The following is a 25,499-nucleotide window of genomic DNA, read 5'->3' on the forward strand; positions in this document are numbered from 1 at the left end:
ATTTGTCCTAAGGTTCTATCCGTCCCTTTTTTTTTTTCTAAATATTTTTTAATTCAATAACTATATTATACTTTATTTTATTTTTACTGTATCATCTTTCTTTCTGTCTTTTTTTCCTTCTTTCCCTCCTTCCTTCCTTCCTCCCTCCCTCCCTCCCTCCCTCCTTTCTTTCCTTCTTTGCTTCTTTCTTCCTTCCTTCCTTTCCTCCTTTCCTTCTTTCTTTCCTCATACTTCTACTAATTCTCTCTACTTTTTCTCCCTTTTATTCTGAGCCGTGTGGATGAAAGGCTCTTGGTGCTCCAGCCAGGAGTCAGGGCTCTGCCTCTGAGGTAGGAGAGCCAACTTCAGGTCACTGGTCAACAAGAGACCTCCCAGCTCCACATAATATTAAACAGCGGAAATCTCCAAGAGACCTCCATCTTAACACCAGCACCCAGCTTCACTCAACGACCAGCAAGCCACAGTGCTGGACAACCTATGCCAAACAACTAGCAAAACAGGAACACAACCCCACCCATTAGCAGAGAGGCTGCCTAAAATCATAATAAGGCCACAGACACCCCAAAACACACCACCAGACGTGAACCTGCCCACTAGAGAGACAAGATCCAGCCTCATCCAGCACAACACAGGCACTAGTCCCCTCCACCAGGAAGCCTACACAACCCACTGAAACAACCTTAGCCACTGGAGACAGACATCAAAAACAACGGGAACTACGAACCTGCAGCCTGCAAAAAGGAGACCCCAAACACAGTAAGATAAGCAAAATGAGAAGACAGAAAAACACACAGCAGATGACGGAGCAAGATAAAAACCCACCAGACCTAACAAATGAAGAGGAAATAGGCAATCTACCTGAAAAAGAATTCAGAATAATGATAGTAAGGATGATCCGAAATCTTGGAAGTAGAATGGACAAAATGCAAGAAACAGTTAACAAGGACCTACAAGAACTAAAGATGAAACAAGCAACGATGAACAATGCAATAAATGAAATTAAAATCACTCTAGATAGGATCAATAGCAGAATAACTGAGGCAGAAGAACGGATAAGTGACCTGGAAGATAAAGTAGTGGAAATAACTACTGCAGAGCAGAATAAAGAAAAAAGAATGAAAAGAACTGAGGACAGTCTCAGAGACCTCTGGGACAACATGAAACGCACCAACATTCGAATTATAGGGGTTCCAGAAGAAGAAGAAAGAAAGAAAGGGACTGAGAAAATATTTGAAGAGATTATAGTTGAAAACTTCCCTAATATGGGAAAGGAAATAGTTAATCAAGTCCAGGAAGCACAGAGGGTCCCATACAGGATAAATACAAGGAGAAACACGCCCAGGACACATATTAATCAAACTGTCAAAAATTAAATACAAAGAAAGCATATTAAAAGCAGCAAGGGAAAAACAACAAATAACACACAAGGGAATCCCCATAAGGTTAACAGCTGATCTCTCAGCAGAAACCCTACAAGCCAGAAGGGAGTGGCAGGACATACTGAAAGTGATGAAGGAGAATAGCCTGAAACCAAGACTACTCTACCCAGCAAGGATCTCATTCACATTTGATGGAGAAATTAAAACCTTTACAGACAAGCAAAAGCTGAGAGAGTTCAGCACCACCAAACCAGCTTTACAACAAATGCTAAAGGAACTTCTCTAGACACGAAACACAAGAGAAGGAAATGACCTATAGTAGCGAACCCAAAACAATATATAAAATGGAAATAGGAACATACATATCAATAATTACCTTAAATGTAAATGGACTAAATGCTCCCACCAAAAGACACAGATTGGCTGAATGGATACAAAAACAAGACCCTTATATATGCTGTCTACAAGAGACCCACTTCAGAACTAGAGACACATACAGACTGAAAGTAAGGGGATGGAAAAAGATATTCCATGCAAATGGAAACCAAAAGAAAGCTGGAGTAGCAATTCTCATATCAGACAAAATAGACTTTAAAATAAGGACTATTAAAAGGGACAAAGAAGGACACTACATAATGATCAAGGGATCGATCCAAGAAGAAGATATAACAATTGTAAATATTTATGCACCCAACATAGGAGCACCTCAATACATAAGGCAAATACTAACAACCATAAAAGGGGAGATCAACAGTAACACATTCATAGTAGGGGACTTTAACACCCCACTTTCACCCATGGACAGATCATCCAAAATGAAAATAAATAAGGAAACACAAGCTTTAAATGATACATTAAACAAGATGGACTTAATTGATATTTATAGGACACTCCATCCAAAAACAACAGAATACACATTTTTCTCAAGTGCTCATGGAACATTCTCCAGGATAGATCATATCTTGGGTCACAAATCAAGCCTTGGTAAATTTAAGAAAACTGAAATTGTATCAAGTATCTTTTCCGACCACAACGCCATGAGACTAGATATCAATTACAGGAAAAGATCTGTAAAAAATACAAACACATGGAGGCTAAACAATACACTACTTAATAATGAAGTGATCACTGAAGAAATCAAAGAGGAAATAAAAAAATACCTAGAAACAAATGACAATGGAGACACAACGACCCAAAACCTATGGGATGCAGCAAAAGCAGTTCTAAGGGGGAAGTTTATAGCAATACAAGCCCACCTTAAGAAGCAGGAAACATCTCGAATAAACAACCTAACCTTGCACCTCAAGCAATTAGAGAAAGAAGAACAAAAATATCCCAAAGCTAGCAGAAGGAAAGAAATCATAAAAATCAGATCAGAAATAAATGAAAAAGAAATGAAGGAAACAATAGCAAAGATCAATAAAACTAAGAGCTGGTTCTTTGAGAAGATAAACAAAATAGATAAACCACTAGCCAGACTCATCAAGAAAAAAAGGGAGAAGACTCAAATCAATAGAATTAGAAATGAAAAAGGAGAAGTAACAACTGACACTGCAGAAATAAAAAAAATCATGAGCGATTACTACAAGCAACTCTATGCCAATAAAATGGACAATCTGGAAGAAATGGACAAATTCTTAGAAATGCACAACCTGCCAAGACTGAATCAGGAAGAAATAGAAAATATGAACAGACCAATCACAAGCACTGAAATTGAAACTGTGATTAAAAACCTTCCAACAAACAAAAGCCCAGGACCAGATGGCTTCACAGGTGAATTCTATCAAACGTTTAGAGAAGAGCTAACACCTATCCTTCTCAAACTCTTCCAAAATATAGCAGAGGGAGGAACACTCCCAAATTCCTTCTACGAAGCCACCATCACCTTGATACCAAAACCAGACAAGGATGTCACAAAGAAAGAAAACTACAGGCCAATATCACTGATGAACATAGATGCAAAAATCCTCAACAAAATACTAGCAAACAGAATCCAACAGCACATTAAAAGGATCATACACCATGATCAAGTGGGGTTTATTCCAGGAATGCAAGGATTCTTCAATATACGCAAATCTATCAATGTGATAAACTATATTAACAAATTGAAGGAGAAAAACCATATGATCATCTCAATAGATGCAGAGAAAGCTTTCGACAAAATTCAACACCCATTTATGATAAAAACCCTCCAGAAAGTAGGCATAGAGGGAACTTTCCTAAACATAATAAAAGCCATATATGACAAGCCCACAGCAAACATCATCCTCAATGGTGAAAAACTGAAAGCATTTCCACTAAGATCAGGAACAAGACAAGGTTGCCCACTCTCACCACTCTTATTCAACATAGTTTTGGAAGTTTTAGCCACAGCAATCAGAGAAGAAAAGGAAATAAAAGGAATCCAAATCGGAAAAGAAGAAGTAAAGCTGTCACTGTTTGCAGATGACATGATACTATACATAGAGAATCCTAAAGATGCTACCAGAAAACTACTAGAGCTAATCAATGAATTTGGTAAAGTAGCAGGATACAAAATTAATGCACAGAAATCTCTGGCATTCCTATATACTAATGATGAAAAATCTGAAAGTGAAATCAAGAAAACACTCCCATTTACCATTGCAACAAAAAGAATAAAATATCTAGGAATAAACCTACCTAAGGATACGAAAGACCTGTATGCAGAAAATTATAAGACACTGATGAAAGAAATTAAAGATGATACAAATAGATGGAGAGATATACCATGTTCTTGGATGGGAAGAATCAACATTGTGAAAATGACTCTACTACCCAAAGCAATCTACAGATTCAATGCAATCCCTATCAAACTACCACTGGCATTTTTCACAGAACTAGAACAAAAAATTTCGCAATTTGTATGGAAACACAAAAGACCCCGAATAGCCAAAGCAATCTTTAGAACGAAAAAAGGAGCTGGAGGAATAAGGCTCCCTGACTTCAGACTATATTACAAAGCAACAGTAATCAAGACAGTATGGTACTGGCACAAAAACAGAAAGACAGATCAGTGGAACAGGATAGAAAGCCCAGAGATAAACCCACGCACATATGGACACCTTATCTTTGATAAAGGAGGCAGGAATGTACAGTGGAGAAAGGACAGCCTCTTCAATAAATGGTGCTGGGAAAACTGGACAGGTACATGTAAAAGTATGAGATTAGATCACTCCCTAACACCATACACAAAAATAAGCTCAAAATGGATTAAAGACCTAAATGTAAGGCCAGAAACTATCAAACTCTTAGAAGAAAACATAGGAAGAACACTCTATGACATAAATCACAGCAAGATCCTTTCTGACCCACCTCCTAGAGTAATGGAAATAAAAACAAAAATAAACAAATGGGACCTAATGAAACTTCAAAGCTTTTGCACAGCAAAGGAAACCATAACCAAGACCAAAAGACAACCCTCAGAATGGGAGAAAACATTTGCAAATGAAGCAACTGACAAAGGATTAATCTCCAAAATTTACAAGCAGCTCATGCAGCTCAATAACAAAAAAACAAACAACCCCATCCAAAAATGGGCAGAAGACCTAAATAGACATTTCTCCAAAGAAGATATACAGAATGCCAACAAACACATGAAAGAATGCTCAACATCATTAATCATTAGAGAAATGCAAATCAAAACTACAATGAGATATCATCTCACACCAGTCAGAATGGCCATCATCAAAAAATCAAGAAACAATAAATGCTGGAGAGGGTGTGGAGAAAAGGGGACACTCTTGCACTGCTGGTGGGAATGTGAATTGGTTCAGCCACTGTGGAGAACAGTATGGAGGTTCCTTAAAAAACTACAAATAGAATTACCATATGACCCAGCAATCCCACTACTTGGCATATACCCTGAGAAAACCAAAATTCAAAGAGAGTCATGTACCAGAATGTTCATTGCAGCTCTATTTACAATAGCCAGGACATGGAAACAACCTAAGCGCCCATCATCGGATGAATGGATAAAGAAGATGTGGCACATATACACAATGGAATATTACTCAGCCTTAAAAAGAAATGAAATTGAGCTATTTGTAATGAGATGGATAGACCTAGAATCTGTCATACAGAGTGAAGTAAGTCAGAAAGAAAAAGACAAATACCGTATGCTAACACATATATATGGAATTTAAGGGAAAAAAATGTCATGAAGAACCTAGGGGTAAGATAGGAATAAAGACGCAGACCTACTGGAGAACGGACTTAAGGATATGGGGAGGGGGAAGGGTGAGTTTTGACAGGGCGAGAGAGAGTCATGGACATATACACACTAACAAACGTAGTAAGGTAGATAGCTGGGGGGAAGCAGCCGCAAGGCACAGGGATATTAGCTCGGTGCTTTGGGACAGCCTGGAAGGGTGGGATGGGGAGAGTGGGAGGGAGGGAGACGCAAGAGGGAAGACATATGGGAACATATGTATATGTATAGCTGATTCACTTTGTTGTAAAGCAGAAACTAACACACCATTGTAAAGCAATTATACCCCAATAAAGATGTTTTAAAAAAAAAAAAAAAATTACAAGGGAAAGAGAGAGATGGAAAGGAAACCTACAAATTATAAGGCATTTGAGCCAACTGCAATGCGTGGACCTAATCTAGATCCTGATTCAAACAAATTGTTAAAAAAAAAACCCCAAAACTTATGACATTTATGAGACAGTTGGAAATTGAAACACTGATTTGACCGTAGCAAACTACTGCTAAAACGTTTTTAGTGTGACAATGGTACCATATTTATGTTAAAAAGAGTCCCTATCTTTTTAACATATACAAATTGAAATGTTTATGGGTGAAATGATTTGTCATTTGGGATTTGCTTCATAATACAGGAAGGGGAGAAGTGGGTACAGTACAAATGAAACAATATTGGTCATAAATTGCTAATTGTTGATATTGGGTTATGGGGATACAGATGTTATACTACTCTACCTTTGTATTTCCAAAATGAAAAGTAATTTAAAAAACCACGTAGTGTTTAGTGAAAAAACGTCAAAACAGAATGAGATACATAATGTGCCATCATTTAGATAAATTAAACAGAGAGGCATACAAAACAATACAAATGTCGCAAAGCACAAAGAGATACACGTCAAATGCGTTTGAGAGGTATCCTAGGTAGGGAGAAGGGAATGGGAGTGAGAAATATAAATAAAAGAATGAATGAATAAATAAATGAATAAACGTGTTCATGTATCCTGTTCATGTATCCTGAAGTAAGGAACACGTTCAACTCAAGTCTCCACTCTTGCAGTCTAAAAGGCAAAAACAACAACCACCATCACCAAACATTAAACTGATACACAAAGGGAGAAAAACGTTTACATTAGGTTACACAGGTTAAACGCATATTAAGTGATGGGAATCATATGGACAGTAAATAAATAATTGTGGTGGAAACTTCGGAGCATAGGAACCTTTGGAGCATAACCACTGATTTTTTTTTTCTGCCCAGACAATGGAATTAGAATCTAGAGAAGCAGTTATTCTGATTAATCCAGGAAGTAATGATATCAGGAGTTCTTTGAAGGACCAGGGAAAATTACACAGGTAGGTTAGGGGAATGGAGCGTGGCAGGCCCAAAGAAGTCCCCTGGAAAGCCCAAAGTAGAAGCAGGCAATCCTGCACAGTAAACGAATGAATGTGGGAAGAGACAAAGGAATGTTAGGCATTAGTGTAAAGGGTTTTTAATAGAGAAGAAAGATCTTATACTCTATAGCTTGAACAGAGAATAAAGATCTTGACTCTAGGGTGATTAGAAGCAAACACAGGGTATATTGTGGTCAAAGTGATCATTTTAAGTTGTTTTTTCCTTGTCAGAACAATCTTTTACATAACTCCTTACCTTAAAACCCTACAGTTACTCCTCATTTCCCACAGAATAGTCCAAAATTATTAGTATGGCATAATCTGACCCTAACCTACCTCTCTAGCCTTACCTATTGCTCTCTAACCTCTAGCTCTGCATGGAGAAAAATTGAGTTAAATAGCATCTTTAAAAAAAAAGTATCATTTTAACTCTCATCTTACAAATATGTTCTACTGATCACAATTCAATAGAACTAATATGATTTTCTTGCCTATTATGTGGAAGGCAATTTACTAGCTGCTACAGAGATGTTGTTTTCAAAAACTTTTTACTGTACTCCAGAATAAGAAATATTCTACCTACCAATATTCAGTACATAAATACTGAAACAAGAGTATCACAAAAATATGTATCATTACTATAGAAGATACAATAATATTTTCGATTCTTTTTTATTCCATTCTACTTTGTTTAAACAAAAAAAGGTGGTCAACCCTCTAAATTGGTTGGCTATGAATCAAAGTTTGAAAAACAATGTTACATAGCTATGCTGTCTAACATGGTAGCCACTAGTCAAACGTGGCTAGTGAGCACTTTAAATGTGACTAGTGCAAGTAAAGAACTAATTTTTAATTTTACTTCATTTTAATTAATTAAAATCCAATTTAAAAACAGAAACAGTGAAAAGTATTTTTCCATTAAACACAACTTTATTGTTTTGGCAGAAGTACATTTCACTTTAACTGCTGCATTGGGTAAGATATTACTGTAGTGTGCACGTGGTGGCATATGTTGTTTCTAGTATTATAACCCGTCACTGATCTTCTTGGTGTCAATGAACTAACTCAGTTCTAATTATTTTTTACACACTGATATAACATTGTAATTTGCTTATGAATATTTTATGCAGGAAGAAAACTACGAGATGAAGTATGTCGCAAATTTCACAATAAATGGTAGATGCAACTTACTGCAGCAGAGTAAAATTGATGTCTGTTACGGAAAAAAATTTTTAGGATAATTAAGTGGATAATATTAAGGGCCATGTTCAACAATTACACGATAAATTTTATAAGAGGTTTCTTCTTAAAGTCAAAAAAGAATCAAGAAGATTAGTTGTCTGAAATCTAAATTAAATGTTCAACAAACATTTTTAAACAATTTTTAACAGATCTGAGCTTATACTTTTGGTCAGCTATAAAATGGTTTGGATTCCTGCACAAGAAGAAAGAGATTTTTAGATGGAGAGATGGTAAAATAAATTGTTCTTTTAGCTACGGAAGTTTTGTTTAAAATTATAAAGAGAAAAAAATGTATTTTACGTAAGTGAAAGATCTTCAATTAAGCCCCAAACAATTGCCTGTAGAATATAAGACCTTTCAAATAATATCAAAGATGTATTGATTCAAAATTTGAAAAACTGCAGGTAGTTATTTTTAACTTTAGATAAATAGTGCAATATGGGAGACACTGCTCAATGAAAACTGTTTTAATTGTAAATTTAATGAAATCTAAATGCAGACCATTTAGATTTCTAATGCAAATTTAGCATCTAAATTGAGATGTGCTGTAAGTATAAAATACACACTGGATTTAAAAGATTTTCTATGAATAAAAGAACGTAAAGTATCTCATTAATAATTCTGAATAGTGATTACATGTTGAAATAATACTTGAGATATATTGAGTTAAATAAAATATGCTATTAAAATTAATTTTACCTGTTTCTTTCTACTTTTTTTAAATAAGGCTACTAGAAGATTTAAAATTATACATGTGGCTCCCATTATATTCCTATTGGACATTATTAATATATAGGATACAAAGATAGTTCTTGACCACAAGGAACTTACCATCTGGTGGGAGAGGAAGACTAGAAAAGAAAGAACTAGGGAGAGTTGTTGATGAATCAATAAAAACTCATCACAACTAACTGGAGAAAAAAATCCAAAACATAAGTTCTAGTGGCCCAATTACAAATCATAATCATCAGAAATGGTCTATATATCCAAAGAATCAAATTCAGTACTGGGCCTTCAAGTATTTGAAGCCTTCAAGTGTAGAATTTAATCGAATTACATTTAAGTTGTACCAATAAAATAAAGTAAAATTAGAAATTAAGTTTCTCAAAATATGATCCCACTGGAGGTTCAAGATGATTTTAGGTGATATGTAAATAAACATTATTTATTTTATTCGCTTTGTATTAAATAGCACTTGTTTATTTTAATGTGTATCAAGAAATACATAATGAATAAAAATAATTTTCATATTAGGAAAAATATAATAAACACATAAAACACATGATTTCACAGATACTATTATATGATGTTTCCTTATAAAAGAAACTTATTTAAACAAAAGGTTTGATTTTTTAAATATGGGTGGTATATAGAGAAGGCAAAAACTATAGAGGTTTTTGCTTTGGGCAATTTTAATTATTTTATTATTATTTTTTTGTTTCTATTTTATTTTATTTAATTTTTAAACATCTTTATTGGAGTATAATTGCTTTACAATGCTGTGTTAGTTTCTGCTGTATAACAAAGTGAATCAGCTATACATATACATATATCCCCGTATCTCCTCCTTCTTGCATCTCCCACCTACCCTCCCTATCCCACCCCTCTACGGGGACACAAAGCACCAAGCTGATCTCCCTGTGCTATGCAGCTGCTTCCCACTAGCTATCTATTTTACATTTGGTACTGTATATATGTTAGTGCCACTCTCTCACTTCATCCTAGCTTATCCTTCCCCCTCCCGGTGTCCTCAAGTCCATTCTCTACATCTGCATCTTTATTCCTGTCCTGGGCAATTTTTAAAGATAGATTTCTGATAAGAAATCTCTCTAAAATATTTAACCAATATTTTATCAATTATTTACAACCTGATTAGTAGGTTGTTGAAAAACTACTATCTTAAATTATCTTAGATAAATGTGGAATTATCTTCAAGGTGCTAGTCAAAACCAGTAAGTGATTTTAAGTATATTTACCTTAATAATCTACAAAAGCTTCGCCGATAACTCAGCCGCTGGCTAGCTGCAGCAACACTGGGAGGAAGAGGAGGTCGTGGTGGGAAATAAGCTAGAGTTGCAGAAAATAGTAAACAGACAACTCCAAACTCTGAAAAAAAAAAAAAAAACAGTAAAATGTTAATCAGACAACACAAAAAGTTCAATATCTCAAGTATCTATCTAACAAATATTTACTGCACATCAATGAAGCTTTAGATATATAAAGATAAGCAAAATATAGTACTTGCCTAGCCAAAATAGCTTAGTATTGTGAGAAAGACTAATACATAAAAATATAACTTTTAGCAGGTAAGAAGTCATAAGGAAATAAGTATGGTAGACTTACGGTATAGTACACTACACAGAAAGAGGATTGAGGCAGTAAACAAATGTTACTCTGGAGGAAACACATTAAAAACCAACTGTAGTATCTATAACAGAGATTTTTAAACAGGTCTAGGATGACTGTCTAATAAGCATGGTCCTAGGAAATAAAGAATATAATAGAAAATTGGTAAGAACAGAATAGGAGAAGGTTTGTTTGATCATGACAGGATATTCTGATGCACTGTGTAGGACAGACTCAATTTATGGGCTACATGGGAAATTGGAACAAAACAGGAAAGCATCCAAAAAAGAAAAAAAAAAGAAAGAAAGAAACCAGGAGACAGCAAAATTTAATAAACACAGGACTAGCTAATGTAGGCTATTAAACAATCAGAAGTAAAATGAACATCTGAACAATCTCAGTTTGGCACCATTACAGAAGGAAAGGTTCCTAAGAGTCCTGATCATTCCCTCCAGAGTTCTGGCACATGGAAACTCCAGCTTTTAACTGCGCCCAATTTAGTAGAAAAGCATGACTCTAATAGAAAAGTCAGGAAGCCTTGGAGTATAGAACTATCTATGCCATTAATTAACTTATAAATTGAATGAATCCCTTACTCTTTCTGGGCCAATAAAGGAAACGGATTAAGTTCTAGAGATCCTTTCAATAGGATAATTCTAATTTAGGGCTATATTCTTAGTAAAAGGTACAATATTTCTATAAGACACTTAACCACAGATAATGTCTTTATTCTTTGACAATCTGAGGAACAACAAGAAGTAAATGAATTGCTTTAATTTACAGTCCTTTTAACTATTAGTATATATATTGGTCAAAAGTTTATTTACGATGTCTTTGTCTGAAATTTTAGTTTAAGAGTCATTAATCTCTTAAGATAATGATTCAAACCAAAATATTTTTTAATGCAATGAAAGGTCATGGGACATTATCTCAGGGAGGCAAACTGGAAAATACTGAAGCAATATCTGGAAGCTTTGAGTAGGGGTTTCTGCTTGACTGCATGGGAACCATAAGGCAGATGATGTAGAGCATTAATACATGTCCAATAATGCCTAAAATCCAGTCATTTAAAAGATATAATGATTGCTTAAGCTTTCAATAAAAAGAATGATATAACAAATTTATATATATAATTTATATATATATTTATATAAATTATAAATATATATTTATAAATTTTAATTTATATAAAATTTATGTTTTATCTACTTTCAGTTTTATTTACATAGCTACTTTTACATTTCAACTTCTTTCTTTAAAAGGAGTGAGCTGTCGAGCAGAAGTAAGAAGAAATACAATCCTGCAGCCTGTGGAACAAAAACCACATTCACAGAAAGATAGACAAGATGAAAAAGCAGAGAGCTATGTACCAGATGAAGGAACAAGATAAAACCCAAGAAAAACAACTAAATGCAGTGGAGATAGGCAACCTTCCAGAAAAAGATTTCAGAATAATGATAGTGAAGATGATCCAGGACCTCGGAAAAAGAAAGGAAGCAAAGATCGAGAAGATGCAAAAAATGTTTAACAAAGACCAAAGAAGACTTAAAGAACAAACAAACAGAGATGAACAATAGAATAACTGAAATGAAAACTACACTAGAAGGATTCAATAGCAGAATAACTGAGGCAGAAGAACGGATAAGTGACCTGGAAGACAGCATGGTGGAATTCACTGCTGTGGAACAGAATAAGGAAAAAAGAATGAAAAGAAATGAAGACAGCCTAAGAGACCTCTGGGACAACATTAAATGCAACAACATTTGCATTATAGGCGTCCCAGAAGGAGAACAGAGAGGGAAAGGACCTGAGAAAATATTTGAACAGATTATAGTTGAAAACTTCCCTAACATGGGAAAGGAAATAGCCACTCAACTCCAGGAAGCGCAGAGAGTCCCATACAGGATAAACCCAAGGAGATACACGCCGAGACACACAGTAATCAAATTGGCAAAAGTTAAAGACAAAGAACAATTATTGAAAGCAGCAAGGGAAAAATGACAAATAACATACAAAGGAACTCCCATAAGGTTAACAGCTGATTTCTCAGCAGAAACTCTACAAACCAGAAGAGAGTGGCATGATATACTTAAAGTGATGAAAGGGAAGAACCAACAACCAAGATTACTCTACCCAGCAAGGATCTCATTCAGATTTGATGGAGAAATCAAAAGCTTTACAGACAAGCAAAAGCTAAGAGAATTCAGCACCACCAAACCAGCTCTACAACAAATGCTAAAGGAACTTCTCTAAGTGGGAAACACAAGAGAAGAAAAGGGCCTACTAAAACAAACCCAAAACAATTAAGAAAATGGTAACAGGAACATACATAACGATAATTACCTTAAACGTGAATGGATTAAATGCTCCAACCAAAAGACACAGGCTTGCTGAATGGATACAAAAACAAGACCCATATATATGCTGCCTATAAGAGACCCACTTCAGACCTAGGGACACATACAGACTGAAAGTGAGGGGATGGAAAAAGATATTCCATGCAAATGGAAATCAAAAGAAAGCTGGAGTAGCAATACTCATATCAGAAAAAATAGACTTTAAAATAAAGAATGTTACAAGAGACAAGGAAGGACACTCCATAATGATCAAGGGATCAATCCAAGAAGAAGATATAACTATTATAAATATATATGCACCCAACATAGGAGCACCTCAATACATAAGGCAACTGCTAACAGCTATAAAAGAGGAAATTGACAGAAATACAATAATAGTGGGGGGCTTTAACACCTCACTTACACCAATGGACAGATCATCCAAACAGAAAATTGATAAGGAAACACAAGCTTTAAATGACACAATAGACCACATAGATTTAATTGATATTTATAGGACAGTTCATCCAAAAACAGCAGATTACACTTTCTTCTCAAGTGCGCAAGGAACATTCTCCCGGATAGATCACATCTTGGGTCACAAATCAAACCTCAGTAAACTTAAGAAAACTGAAATCACATCAGGCATCTTTTCTGACCACAACGCTATGATATTAGAAATGAATTACAGGGAAAAAAACGTAAAAAACACAAAACACATAACACATGGATGCTAAATAATACGTTACTAAATAACCAAGAGATCACTGAAGAAATCAAAGAGGAAATCAAAAAATATCTAGAGACAAATGACAATGAAAACATGACCATCCAAAACCTATGGGATGCAGCAAAAGCAGTTCTAAGAGGGAAGTTTATAGCAATACAAGCCTACCTCAAGAAACAAGAAAAATCTCAAATAAACAATCTCACATTACACCTAGAGGAACTAGAGAAAGAAGAACAAACAAAACCCAAAGTTAGCAGAAGGAAATATACCATAAAGATCAGAGCAGAAATAAATGAAATAGAAACAAAGAAAACAATAGCAAAGATCAATAAAACTAAAAGCTGGTTCTTTGAGAAGATAAACAAAATTGATAAACCTTTAGCCAAACTCATCAAGAAAAAGAGGGAGAGGACTCAAATCAATAAAATTAGAAGTGAAGATGGAAAATTTACAACAGACACCACAGAAATACAAAGCATCCTAAGAGACTACTACAAGCAACTCTATGCCAATAAAATGGACACTGGAAGAAATGGACAAGTTCTTAGAATGGTATAACCTTCCAAGACTGAAAAAGGAAGAAATAGAAACTATGCACAGACCAATCACAAGTAATGAAATTGCAACTGTGATTAAAAATCTTCCAACAAACCAAAGTCCAGGACCAGATGGCTTCACAGGTGGATTCTATCAAACATTTAGAGAAGAGCTAACACCCGTCCTTCTCAAATTCTTCCAAAAAATTGCACAGGAAGGAACATTCCCAAACTCATTCTATGAGGTCACCATCACCCTGATACCAAAACCAGACTAAGATACTACAAAAAAAGAAAATGACACACCAATATCACTGATGAATATAGATGCAAAAATCCTCAACAAAATACTAGCAAACAGAATCCAACAACACATTAAAAGGATCATACACCATGATCAAGTGGGATTTATCCCAGGGATGCAAGGATTCTTTAATATAAGCAAATCAATGCGATACACCATATTAACAAACTGAAGGATAAAAACCACATGATCATCTCAACAGATGCATAAAAAGCTTTTGACAAATTTCAACACCCATTTATGATTAAAACTCTCCAGAAAGTGGGCACAGAGGGAACCTACATCAACATAATAAAGGCCATATATGACAAACCCACAGCAAACATCATTCTCAATGGTGAAAAACTGAAAGCATTTCCTCTAAGATCAGGAACAAGACAAGGATGTCCACTGTCACTGCTATTATTCAGCATAGCTTTGGAAGCCCTAGCCACGGCAATCAGAGAAGAAAAAGAAATAAAAGGAATACAAATTGGAAAAGAAGAAGTAAAATTGTCACTGTTTGCAGATGACATGATACTATACACAGAGAATCCTAAAGATGCCACCAGAAAACTACTAGGGCTGATCAATGAATTTGGTAAAGTTGCAGGATACAAAATTAATGCACAGAAATCTCTTGCATTCCTATACACTAATGATGAAAAATCTGAAAGAGAAATTAAGGAAACACTCCCATTTACCATAACAACAAAAAGAATAAAATACCTAGGAATAAACCTACCTAGGGAGACAAAAGACCTGTATGCAGAAAACTATAAGACACTGATGAAAGAAATTAAAGGTGATACAAACAGTTGGAGAGATATACCATGTTCTTGGACTGGAAGAATCAATATTGTGAAAATGACTATACTACCCAAAGCAATCTACAGATTCAATGCAATCCGTATCAAATTACCAATGGCATTTTTTACAGAACTAGAACAACAAATCTTAAAATTTGTATGGAGACACAAAAGATCCCGAACAGCAAAAGCAGTCTTGAGGGAAAGATACGGAGCTGGAGGAATCAGACTCCCTGACTTCAGACTATATTACAAGGCTACAGTAATCAAAACAATATGGTACTGGCACAATAACAGAAAAATAGATCAATGGAACAAGACAGAAAGCCCAGAGATAAACCCACGCACCTATGGTCACCTAATCTATGACAAAGGAGGCAAGGATACACAATGGAGAAAAGACAGCATCTTCAATAAGTGGTGCTGGGAAAACTGGACAGCTACATGTAAAAGAATGAAATTAGAACACTCCTTAACACCATACACAAAAATAAACTCAAAATGGATTAAAGACCTAAATGTAAGACCAGAGACTATAAAACTCTTAGAGGAATACATAGGAAGAACACTCTTTGACATAAATCACAGCAAGATCTTTCTTGATCCAACTTCTAGAGTAATGGAAATAAAAAGAAAAATAAACACATGGGACCTAATGAAACTTAAAAGCTTTTGCACAGCAAAGGATACCATAAACAAGACGAAAAGACAACCCTCAGAATGGGAGAAAATATTTGCAAACAAATCAACGGACAAAGGATTAACCTCCAAAACTTACAAACAGCTCATGCAGCTCAATATTAAAGAAACAAACAACCCAATCCAAAAATGGGCAGAAGACCTAAATAGACATTTCTCCAAAGAAGACATACAGATGGCCAAGAAGCACATGAAAAGCTGCTCAACATCACTAATTATTAGAGAAATGCAAATCAAAACTACAATAAGGTATCACCTCACACGGATTAGAATAGGCATCATCAGAAAATCTACAAACAACAAATTCTGGAGTGGGTGTGGGGAAAAAGGAACCCTCTTGCACTGTTGGTGGGAATATAAATTGATACAGCCACTATGGAGAACAGGATGGAGGTTCCTTAAAAAACTACAAATAGTTTTTCGACCATATGACCCAGCAACCCTACTACTGGGCATATACCCAAAGAAAACTATAATTCAAAAAGACACATGTACCCCAATGTTCCCTGCAGCACTAGTTACAATGGCCAGGTCATGGAAACCACCTAAATGCACATCGACAGACGAATGGATTAAGAAGATGTGGTACATATATACAATGGAATATTACTCAGCCATAAAAAGGAACGAAATTGGGTCATTTGTTGAGATGTGGATGGATCTAGAGACTGTCATACAGAGTGAAGTAAGTCAGAAAGAGAAGAACAAATATCATATATTAACGCATATATGTGGAACCTAGAAAAAAGGTACAGATGAACCGGTTTGCAGGGCAGAAGTTGAGACACAGAAGTAGAGAACAAACGTATGGACACCAAGGGGGGTAAGTGGTGGCAGGGGTGGTGGTGTGATGAATTGGGATATTGGGATTGACATGTATACACTGACGTGTATAAAAGGGATGACTAATATGAACCTGCTGTATAAAAAGATAAATGAAATTAAATTTTTAAAAAAGTCATGCCTTTTCCTATGTAATAAAGTGGGAGACTGAAGAGTAATGTAAGCAGAAAATACCAAATTTCTTGTGCATTCTGCAATAACATTGGGTCCCCCCCCAAAAAAAAGAAAAAAAAAGAAAAGGAGTGAGCTGTCTACAGGGGGGTTAAATGCTTTATTTACTGCCACCACCTCTAATTTCACTTTTATTCCCTCCAAATCCTACTGGGTTGGCCAAAATGTTCGTTTGGGTTTCTCCATGTTCTGGAAAAACCCGAATGAACTTTTTGGCCAGGCCAATGTTTTGAAATGTAAATTCCATTAGAGAACTCTCTAGTGTAAAATTCTCCAAAGTGTGACCTTTGCCTACAACATGATGAACTTCAAACCCTTTAGTTCTGCTTAGAAGGCTTGTGTGGTATGGCTTATCTCTCTGGCTTCATCTATCACCACTCTCACCAGATCTAAGCTACTCTGGGCTTTCAGCTGCTTGAATGCAGCAGGCTTTCCCCACCATTACTGGGCTTCTCCTCCATGGTTCTCTCTGTCTTTCTAATGTATTCTTCCTTCTGCCCATTATAGTTAGCTAACTCTCATCCGTCAGGTTCCAAATTAGATGCTGCAACTCCAGGAAGCTCTACTTGACCACCAACATCTGGTTAGGTGCTTCTCCTCTGAGCTCTCAAAGCAACTGTAGGTCTTTGGTTATAGCCCTTACCACCCTTTTTTACAACTGTTTGTCTGTATCCTTTGGGACACTGTAAGTTCTGTCTGGTCAGGAACCATGTTTACTTCAGTGCCTAGCACACTGACAGATACATAGGAGTTCAAAATATATTTGTTAAATTAATAAGTAAATACATGAACTAATATGAAGTACATCATAATCTGGTCCTTTATCTTTCCAGTCTCATTTTCTGCCACTTGCTACCTACACCCAAACACATATTTACACCACTCTAGTCACAGCAAATTACGTGCAGTTCCCTGGACATACTGAGCTCTCTCATACCTTCTCTGCCTTCTCAGTTGCTGTTCCTTCTATAAGGAACCTTAACCCGCTTGAACATTCAGTGAACTCCTATGAAATTCTTAGTTTTAATTATCACATTCCTAGTGAAGCCTTCCCTGACTCCTTAACTTCTCCCCAAAGCCAAGTCAATTAGGCCTTCTAAGCTCTGTATATCCTTGTTTGTATTATAATGATCTCATCAGTGATGTTACCAAATCCCAGTGCTTAGCAAGGTCCTTGATATATAGTAAACACTTATAAAAAGTTTTCTGAATGCAGAAGGAAATAATAAGCAGGCACATGGGGAGAGGGGATATATATATATATATATATATATTTTTTTTTTTTTTTTTTTTTTTGTGGTATGCGGGCCTCTCTCTGTTGTGGCCTCTCCCGTTGCGGAGCACAGGCTCCGGACGCGCAGGCTCAGCGGCCACGGCTCACGGGCCCAGCCTCTCCGCGGCATGTGGGATCCTCCCGGAACGGGGCACGAACCCGCATCCCTTGCATCGGCAGGCGGACTCTCAATCACTGCGCCACCAGGGAAGCCCCAGAGGGGATATATTTAAGGAGATCTAAGAGTGGACTAGGGCTTGACTCTAGAAATAAAGAGAAAGAACCCAGGAGAATATTTTGAAAAGATCAACGTCCCTTATTAATAGACTAAACATACAGAGAGTAGGAAATGAAAAGGATAAATCATGGGTGATATAGGTTTCTAAGGTTAGAGAACATGGCCAATGACAGGGAAACTGCAAGGGAGAAAATGGGCTTAACACCTACCAACAGATGCTTAACAAATATCTATCGTGGATCATGACGTTCAGCTTTTTATACTGATATCTAGAAAAGACACCACAGTGCTTAACTGTAAATGGACAGGAAGAGCAAAGTCAAGAAATAACCTTACATGCAGCAATAAGACATTTTAAACTTAATAACTTCCAAGAAAGGGTCAGTTTTAAATAGGCATCTCCATATTATATGAAAGGAAAGCACATATATGAATACGTATGGATTAGTCCTCTATTTCATAAGAAGTGATCTGGTATACAAAAAGTAGAGTGAAGATGATGGGGATAAAAGACAAAATATAACAGGAAGAAAATAAACTTCAAAATACCTGCATATAATACAGTCTCTATGCGATCTTTAATGTGGGCCCTGCTATTCTCTGAAGCAAGAAGAGGCGCCGTCCCATTGGGAGCTGGAACAACAAGTGGTCCAACTAAAAATGCACATGCTCCCCCAAGATAACTGAGCATGGATGCAATAGCTGTGGCAGTGGCCCGCTCGTCTGCAGAGAACCACGTTGTGGAGAGGAATGGAGCTGCGTTCATTACAGTCGGACCTGCCAATCCATTTAACAGCTGTCCTGCATGGATTAGTCTGCAATCAAACAAATTAAAAGGCTGTGAGGTAGCTGAGACAGGAATCTTCTAGACAAAAACAAGTTAGCCACACTGCTGTTAACTATGGCAATAAGAATACATATCGGTAAAGACTATGACACACCTGAAACGTAAAGTATGGTGACTCTCTGTGAGGGAGATAAAATACAGCAATAGTCACCCCTTATTCATTTCACAAATATTTACCAAAGCCTCCAATTTGTGTCACATTCCAAACTAAATACTTCCAATAACTTGTTTCACTTGTTATCACAATACTATGTGGAAGCTATTATTATCCCCATTTATTGAGATATGAAAGCTTTGGCTTGGAAAGATAAAGAAACTTGCCCAAGTGCTAACAGGCAAGCTAAGATTTAGACCCAGGTTTGACTCCCAAATCCATACTCTATTAGCCTGCCACTCACAGAGACCTAGTAAGTGCCGCCAGCCCTACAAATAACACAGTTCGCTGAGCTCAACATTTCACACCTACTCTGTGCCAGGTGATGGAAATACAAAAAAGAAAGTAATCATTATAGAATCTTCTAATGGAAGAGGAATCAGAGGATCTAGTCTGCACCTAACTAGTTGAATGGCCCTGGGTAATATGTCTTTGTAGGATTCCATTCCTTCTCCTCTAAAATGATGAGATTAGTTTAAACTGAATATTCATGCCTCGAGCATTTGTTAGGTTAAGGTACTACAATCACAGATCACTAGGTCCCTTCCAGTCCCAATTCTCTGACCATGACTTTAATGGTAAGGGTTAGTGAAAAGTAGTTTCTTGCTTCCACTCCAGTCGTTCTCTTGCTCATCCTTCCTCACTATTCTATTCAGTGCTCTATCCTGTTCCCTGCTGAACACAGAACGTGAAAACCCTTTTCCCACATTTCTTCCTCCACCCCCAAAATATACATTCACATTCAAGAGTAGCCTTGAAGGAGAAAAGAAGCCAGAAGTCCAAAAAGCACAGACGAGAATGTGGAACCTAGAAAAATGGTACAGATGAACCAGTTTGCAGGGCAGAAATAGAGACACAGAAGTAGAGAACAAACGTATGGACACCGAGGGGGTAAGCGGTGGCGGACAAGAATGGGAAGTGAGTCAACCTCTTCTACCTTGGAGGTAGAGGAAAAGGAAGGAACAGTGTATGTGACATACACGTGATACTACTTTTTCTTTCTGTTCCTTTTGCTTTTCAGTCACCATGTGGATGCCAAATCCTCTTTTTAACAAGTACCACCTTAAGCTACTTAGAAAAAGGTTTTTGAATGTACAAGGAAATAGTAAACAGGCATGTGAGGAGAGGTAGGGCCCTAATGTAGAAGCATAAGTGAGTGGGAAGTGAAATATGTGAATTACATCTGCTCAAATCTTTGTATATGTTGGAAAAGTTATTCGAAGGCAAAATGGCTTCAAGCATCATTAATATTACTAAATTAAGAAAACCAAAGACATTTAAAATTTTTCTTGCATAAGGAGAAGTATTTTCTACGTGACAAACACAATGAAACTGCTTATAAACCAAATACCTCCTCCAAATGCCAGAGGGTCCCCAGCTGTCACACAGAAATTTCATCATAGAAGTATTCTTGAAACACTGTCATTAAGTGGTTTTAATCATGACTCGTGATGGTACAATAATCAAACGACACATGACGGCTCATAAAGCTAACTGCTTTGACATTTAACACCTTGAATGAGGTATTCCTGAAAGACTCATCTCATCTAGAAGGAGAAGGGTTGGAATGAGTAAGAGTTATTATGCCTAAAAATGTTAAGAGTAGAAGGAGAACATGGAAGAAACGACCTATTAAAAAAAAAACCTTGATAAAACAGTATGAATCCTGAAAACTAAGGTATAAAACTCAAATCATTGCCATGGCTTAACTCTTTGCTACTTCTCAGTGAAATCACGAATAGACTATTTTCCAAGGAGCAAACATAAGTCATAGAACACGTGAGCTTGAGATAAGGTAAGGATCATCCAAGTCCAGTTTACTCAATTCTCAGATCACAATATTTCTCACTATAACATGTATACCTGCTAAAGTAAGTATCCAGAGCACGTATAGCACTAGGGACATTTCAGATGGCTACTAAGTCTAAAAGGTCACCGAACTTGGAAGGCCAACCTAAAACATGAATTATCAAAGTGAAAAATCATAGGGAAAAACAAGCTGTTTTGGCGTTTAAAAATTATTCTAATTTAAATAAGTAAGTGCTTTTTTTTGCATTAAAGTCATCATAAATAAATGCACTCCTCATAAATGAGCTCAGTAGGAGAACCGGGACCTACAGGATTTTGGGTTTTACCCTCTGAATTCATGGGAAACCTGGCACGGAAATCCAGTGCCTGCTCTTCCCAGCATCTTTAAATTTTCCAGAATTTAGTTCTGCTCCTTCTTGCACCTATATCCCAGAGTCCCTCAGGGCCTGGCACTTACTAAGAGGTTACAAGCACTGCCGTCTGGTAACCATGGCATAACACCAATCTGTAATATAAAGATTTTCATGTTTGCCTGACACTGGTTTCCGTCACCTACCATTAACTTACCCTATTTTTCATCTTGTTTATGTTCTCCTTTGCTGTACAAAAGCTTTTAAGTTTCATTAGGTCCCATTTATTTACTTTTGATATTATTTCCATTTCTCTAGGAGGTGGGTCATAAAGGATCTTGCTGAGATTTATGTCATAGAGTGTTCTGCCTACGTTTTCCTCTAAGAGTTTGATAGTGTCTGGCCTTACATTTAGGTCTTTAATCCATTTTGAGTTTATTTTTGTGTATGGTGTTAGGGAGTGTTCTAACTTCATTCTTTTATATGTAGCTGTCCAGTTTTCACAGCACCACTTATTGAAGAGGCTGTCTTTTCTCCATTGTACATTCTTGCCTCCTTTATCAAAAATAAGGTGACCATATGTGCGTGGGTTTATCTCTGGGCTTTCTATCTTGTTCCATTGATCTATATTTCTGTTTATGTGCCAGTACCATACTGTCTTGATTACTGTGGCTTTGCAGTATAGTCTGAATGAGAGAAAATATTTGCAAGTGAAGCAACTGACAAAGGATTAATCTCCAAAATTTACAAGCAGCTCAATATCAAAAAAAACAAACAACCCAATCCAAAAATGGGCAGAAGACCTAAACAGACATTTCTCCAAAGAAGATATACAGATTGCCAACAAACACATGAAAGGACGCTCAACATCACTAATCATTAGAGAAATGCAAATCAAAACTACAAAGAGGTATCACCTCACACCAGTCAGAATGGCCATCATCAAAAAATCTACAAACAATAAATGCTGGAAAGGGTGTGGAGAAAAGGGAACCCTCTTGCACTGTTGGTGGGAATATAAATTGATACAGCCACTATGGAGAACAGTATGGAAGTTCCTTAAAAAACTAAAAGTAGAACTACCAAAAAAATAATAAATTAAAAAAAAAAAAAAGAACTACCATACGACCCAGCAATCCCACTACTGGGCATATACCCCGAGAAAACCATAATTCAAAAGGAGTCATGTACCACAGTGTTTATTGCAGCTCTATTGACAATAGCCAGGACATGGAAGCAACCTAGGTGTCCATCAACAGATGAACGGATAAAGATGTGGCACATATAGCCAATGTAATATTACTCAGCCATAAAAAGAAACGAAATTTAGTTATTTGTAGTGAGGTAGATGGACCTATAGTCTGTCATACAGAGTGAAGTAAGTCAGAAAGAGAAAAACAAATACCGTATGCTAACACATATATATGGAATCTAAAAAAAAAAAAAAAGTGGTTCTGAAGAACCTAGGGGCAGGACAGGTATAAAGACGCAAACGTAGAGAATGGACTTGAGGACACGGGGAGGGGGAAGGGTAAGCTGGGACGAAGTGAGAGAGTGGCATGGACACATATACACCACCAAATGTAAAACAGATAGTTAGTGGGAAGCAGCCGCATAGCACAGGGAGATCAGCTAGGTGCTTTGTGACCACCTAGAGGGGTGGGATAGGGAGGATGGGAGGCAGACGCAAGAGGGAGGAGATATGGGGATATATGTATATGTATAGCTGATTCACTTTGTTATAAAGCAGAAACTAACACACCATTGTAAAGCAATTAATAAAAAGCCTTGGGAAAAAAAAACTTACCCTATTTTATGAAATTAACTTGTTTGTAAAAATATATTTTAAAATATATTTTTATATTATTTAATTATATATAATTAATTTAATTAAATATATTTTAAAATAATTATAATTAATTGTAAATTAAATATATTTAATTAATTATAATTAATTAAATTAAATATATTTTAAAATAATTCAGTTATATATATAAAATCTTGTTTTCCCATTTAATAGTAATGCATAGAGGTTGCTTTTTTTTTTCTGGAAAAGTGCTGGTCCTAAGACATAACAAAATCATACAAACATTACCATAAATTCTTTAAAATGACAATTAAGGAGAGGAAATAATTATAAATGGTTCAATACAAGTTGTATTATTTAATTCATTTAACAAAGATGTACTGAGTATTCACTGTGTATTGGGTAGGCACTGTGATAGCAATGGGTACATGGGAATATAAAATTAAAAAGCTAAAACTCTTTGAGTAGTTGAAGAGTAACCTACCAGTACTGTATCAGGAATATAAAGAAAAATAAGGCAATAATTAGGCCTAAGCTTGTGGGGCCTGGGACAATAGTACTTGTAGAGGTCCCTGCACACCCTCCTTCTCCTCTGACCTCTGGTTCTGATCTACAACATCAGGGGCTTCGCATACATGCACATGAACCTTAAGGTCCAACTCCATTCAAGCTCCATCTATACCCTTCCAAACACCTGCCCCTTAGCTACCCCTTGGGCCTAGGGAGCACACCCCAGGGATGCAGTTCACTCTTGGAAGAACAGACCTGGGAAAGAGGTATGTTGCAGGGATTGCTGGGGTCTTGTGTAGCTTGAAAGTGGTGATGGGCAGGTCAGACACATCTCTTCCGCTCTACAGACTCCTCACCCCATAAGGAATGGCAAAACTGAAGGAAAATCAGAGTGGAACACTCTTAGGCATGGAGTCCAGGACAAGGACCCGGTGGCACTACTGGCAACAACAGTGAGGTACAGAGGAGGGATGGTTTGGAGGGCTGTTAAGGTGGTATAATAGATATAGTTAAGTGAATGACTGGATATAAAGGGGGGTACCCATAACTGTAGAAATGTCCAATAAGTGGTTGACTACAGGTTGCAAGCTAAGGAAAGAGGTCTGAGATGAGAGATATACATTGGGTTTGGGGAACAAACTCTGGAGAATACCATCATCTTTTAAATAGTCAGGGGAAGAGGAGTCTAGAAAGACAATTGAGAAGGAGCAATTATGGAGGCAGAAAAAAAAATAAAACAGGAAAGACTGGTGTCATAGTAACTAAGGAGAGAAGGGTTTAGAGAAGATGAAAGTGAGGCACCAATAATTTCAGAGCAAACAGAAAGAGGGTTTAACTGAAATGTAACCACTGGATTCGGCAACAAGGAGGTCTTGCATGATCTGAGCAGAAGCAGTTTCAGGAGACTGCTGAGGATGGAAGTTGGATACGTGAGAAAATGGAAATTTACAATTAGACTATTCATTCTAATTGTTAAAAACAGATGCCAGAACAAAACTTAGGTATATGAACTTGACAGTATGAAAAGGAAAAACACCCAGCTTAAATGAACAGTCTGAACTTAAAAGTCTCTCTGCCTTCACATGCTGAAAGATAAATGCAACTTGTTATGGTTGTCCTAATGCTTTTGAAGCACTCCTGAAGGAAGCTGGCTTTCAGAAACTCATACCGATTGATCTGGGCTGACTGTTAAAAACAACATGGACATATATACACTACCAAACGTAAAATAGATAGCTAGTGGGAAGCAGCTGCATAGCACAGGGAGATCAGCTCGGTGCTTTGTGACTACCTGGATGAGTGGGATAGGGAGGGTGGGAGCGAGGGAGACGCAAGAGGGAGGAGATATGGGAACATATGTATATGTATAACTGATTCACTTTGTTATAAAGCAGAAACTAACACACCACTGTAAAGCAATTATACTCCAATAAGGATGTAAAAATAAAAAAAACCAAAAAAACAACAACACAGAACAACAAAAGAGGTGTGATTCACAACCTTCCGTTAAGTGAAGTAGA

The 25,499-nt window shown here is 36.6% G+C and overlaps 1 protein-coding gene across 1 annotated transcript in view; it reads right to left on the reverse strand.

Annotated features, from left to right (window-relative positions):
• The window catches only part of SLC49A4 (solute carrier family 49 member 4), a 95,964-nt gene that overhangs the window by 46,664 nt on the left and 23,801 nt on the right, over positions 1-25,499 (reverse strand). Inside the window, exons 3-4 of the mRNA XM_032630778.1 lie at positions 19,052-19,317; positions 10,215-10,344 (exon numbers count right to left, since the gene is read on the reverse strand). Of these exons, the coding sequence (XP_032486669.1) occupies positions 10,215-10,344; positions 19,052-19,317 (396 nt within the window). The remainder of the gene's footprint in view (positions 1-10,214; positions 10,345-19,051; positions 19,318-25,499) is intronic.

The sequence above is a fragment of the Phocoena sinus genome, chromosome 4, assembly GCF_008692025.1.
Source record: "Phocoena sinus isolate mPhoSin1 chromosome 4, mPhoSin1.pri, whole genome shotgun sequence".
Classification (NCBI taxonomy): domain Eukaryota; kingdom Metazoa; phylum Chordata; class Mammalia; order Artiodactyla; family Phocoenidae; genus Phocoena; species Phocoena sinus.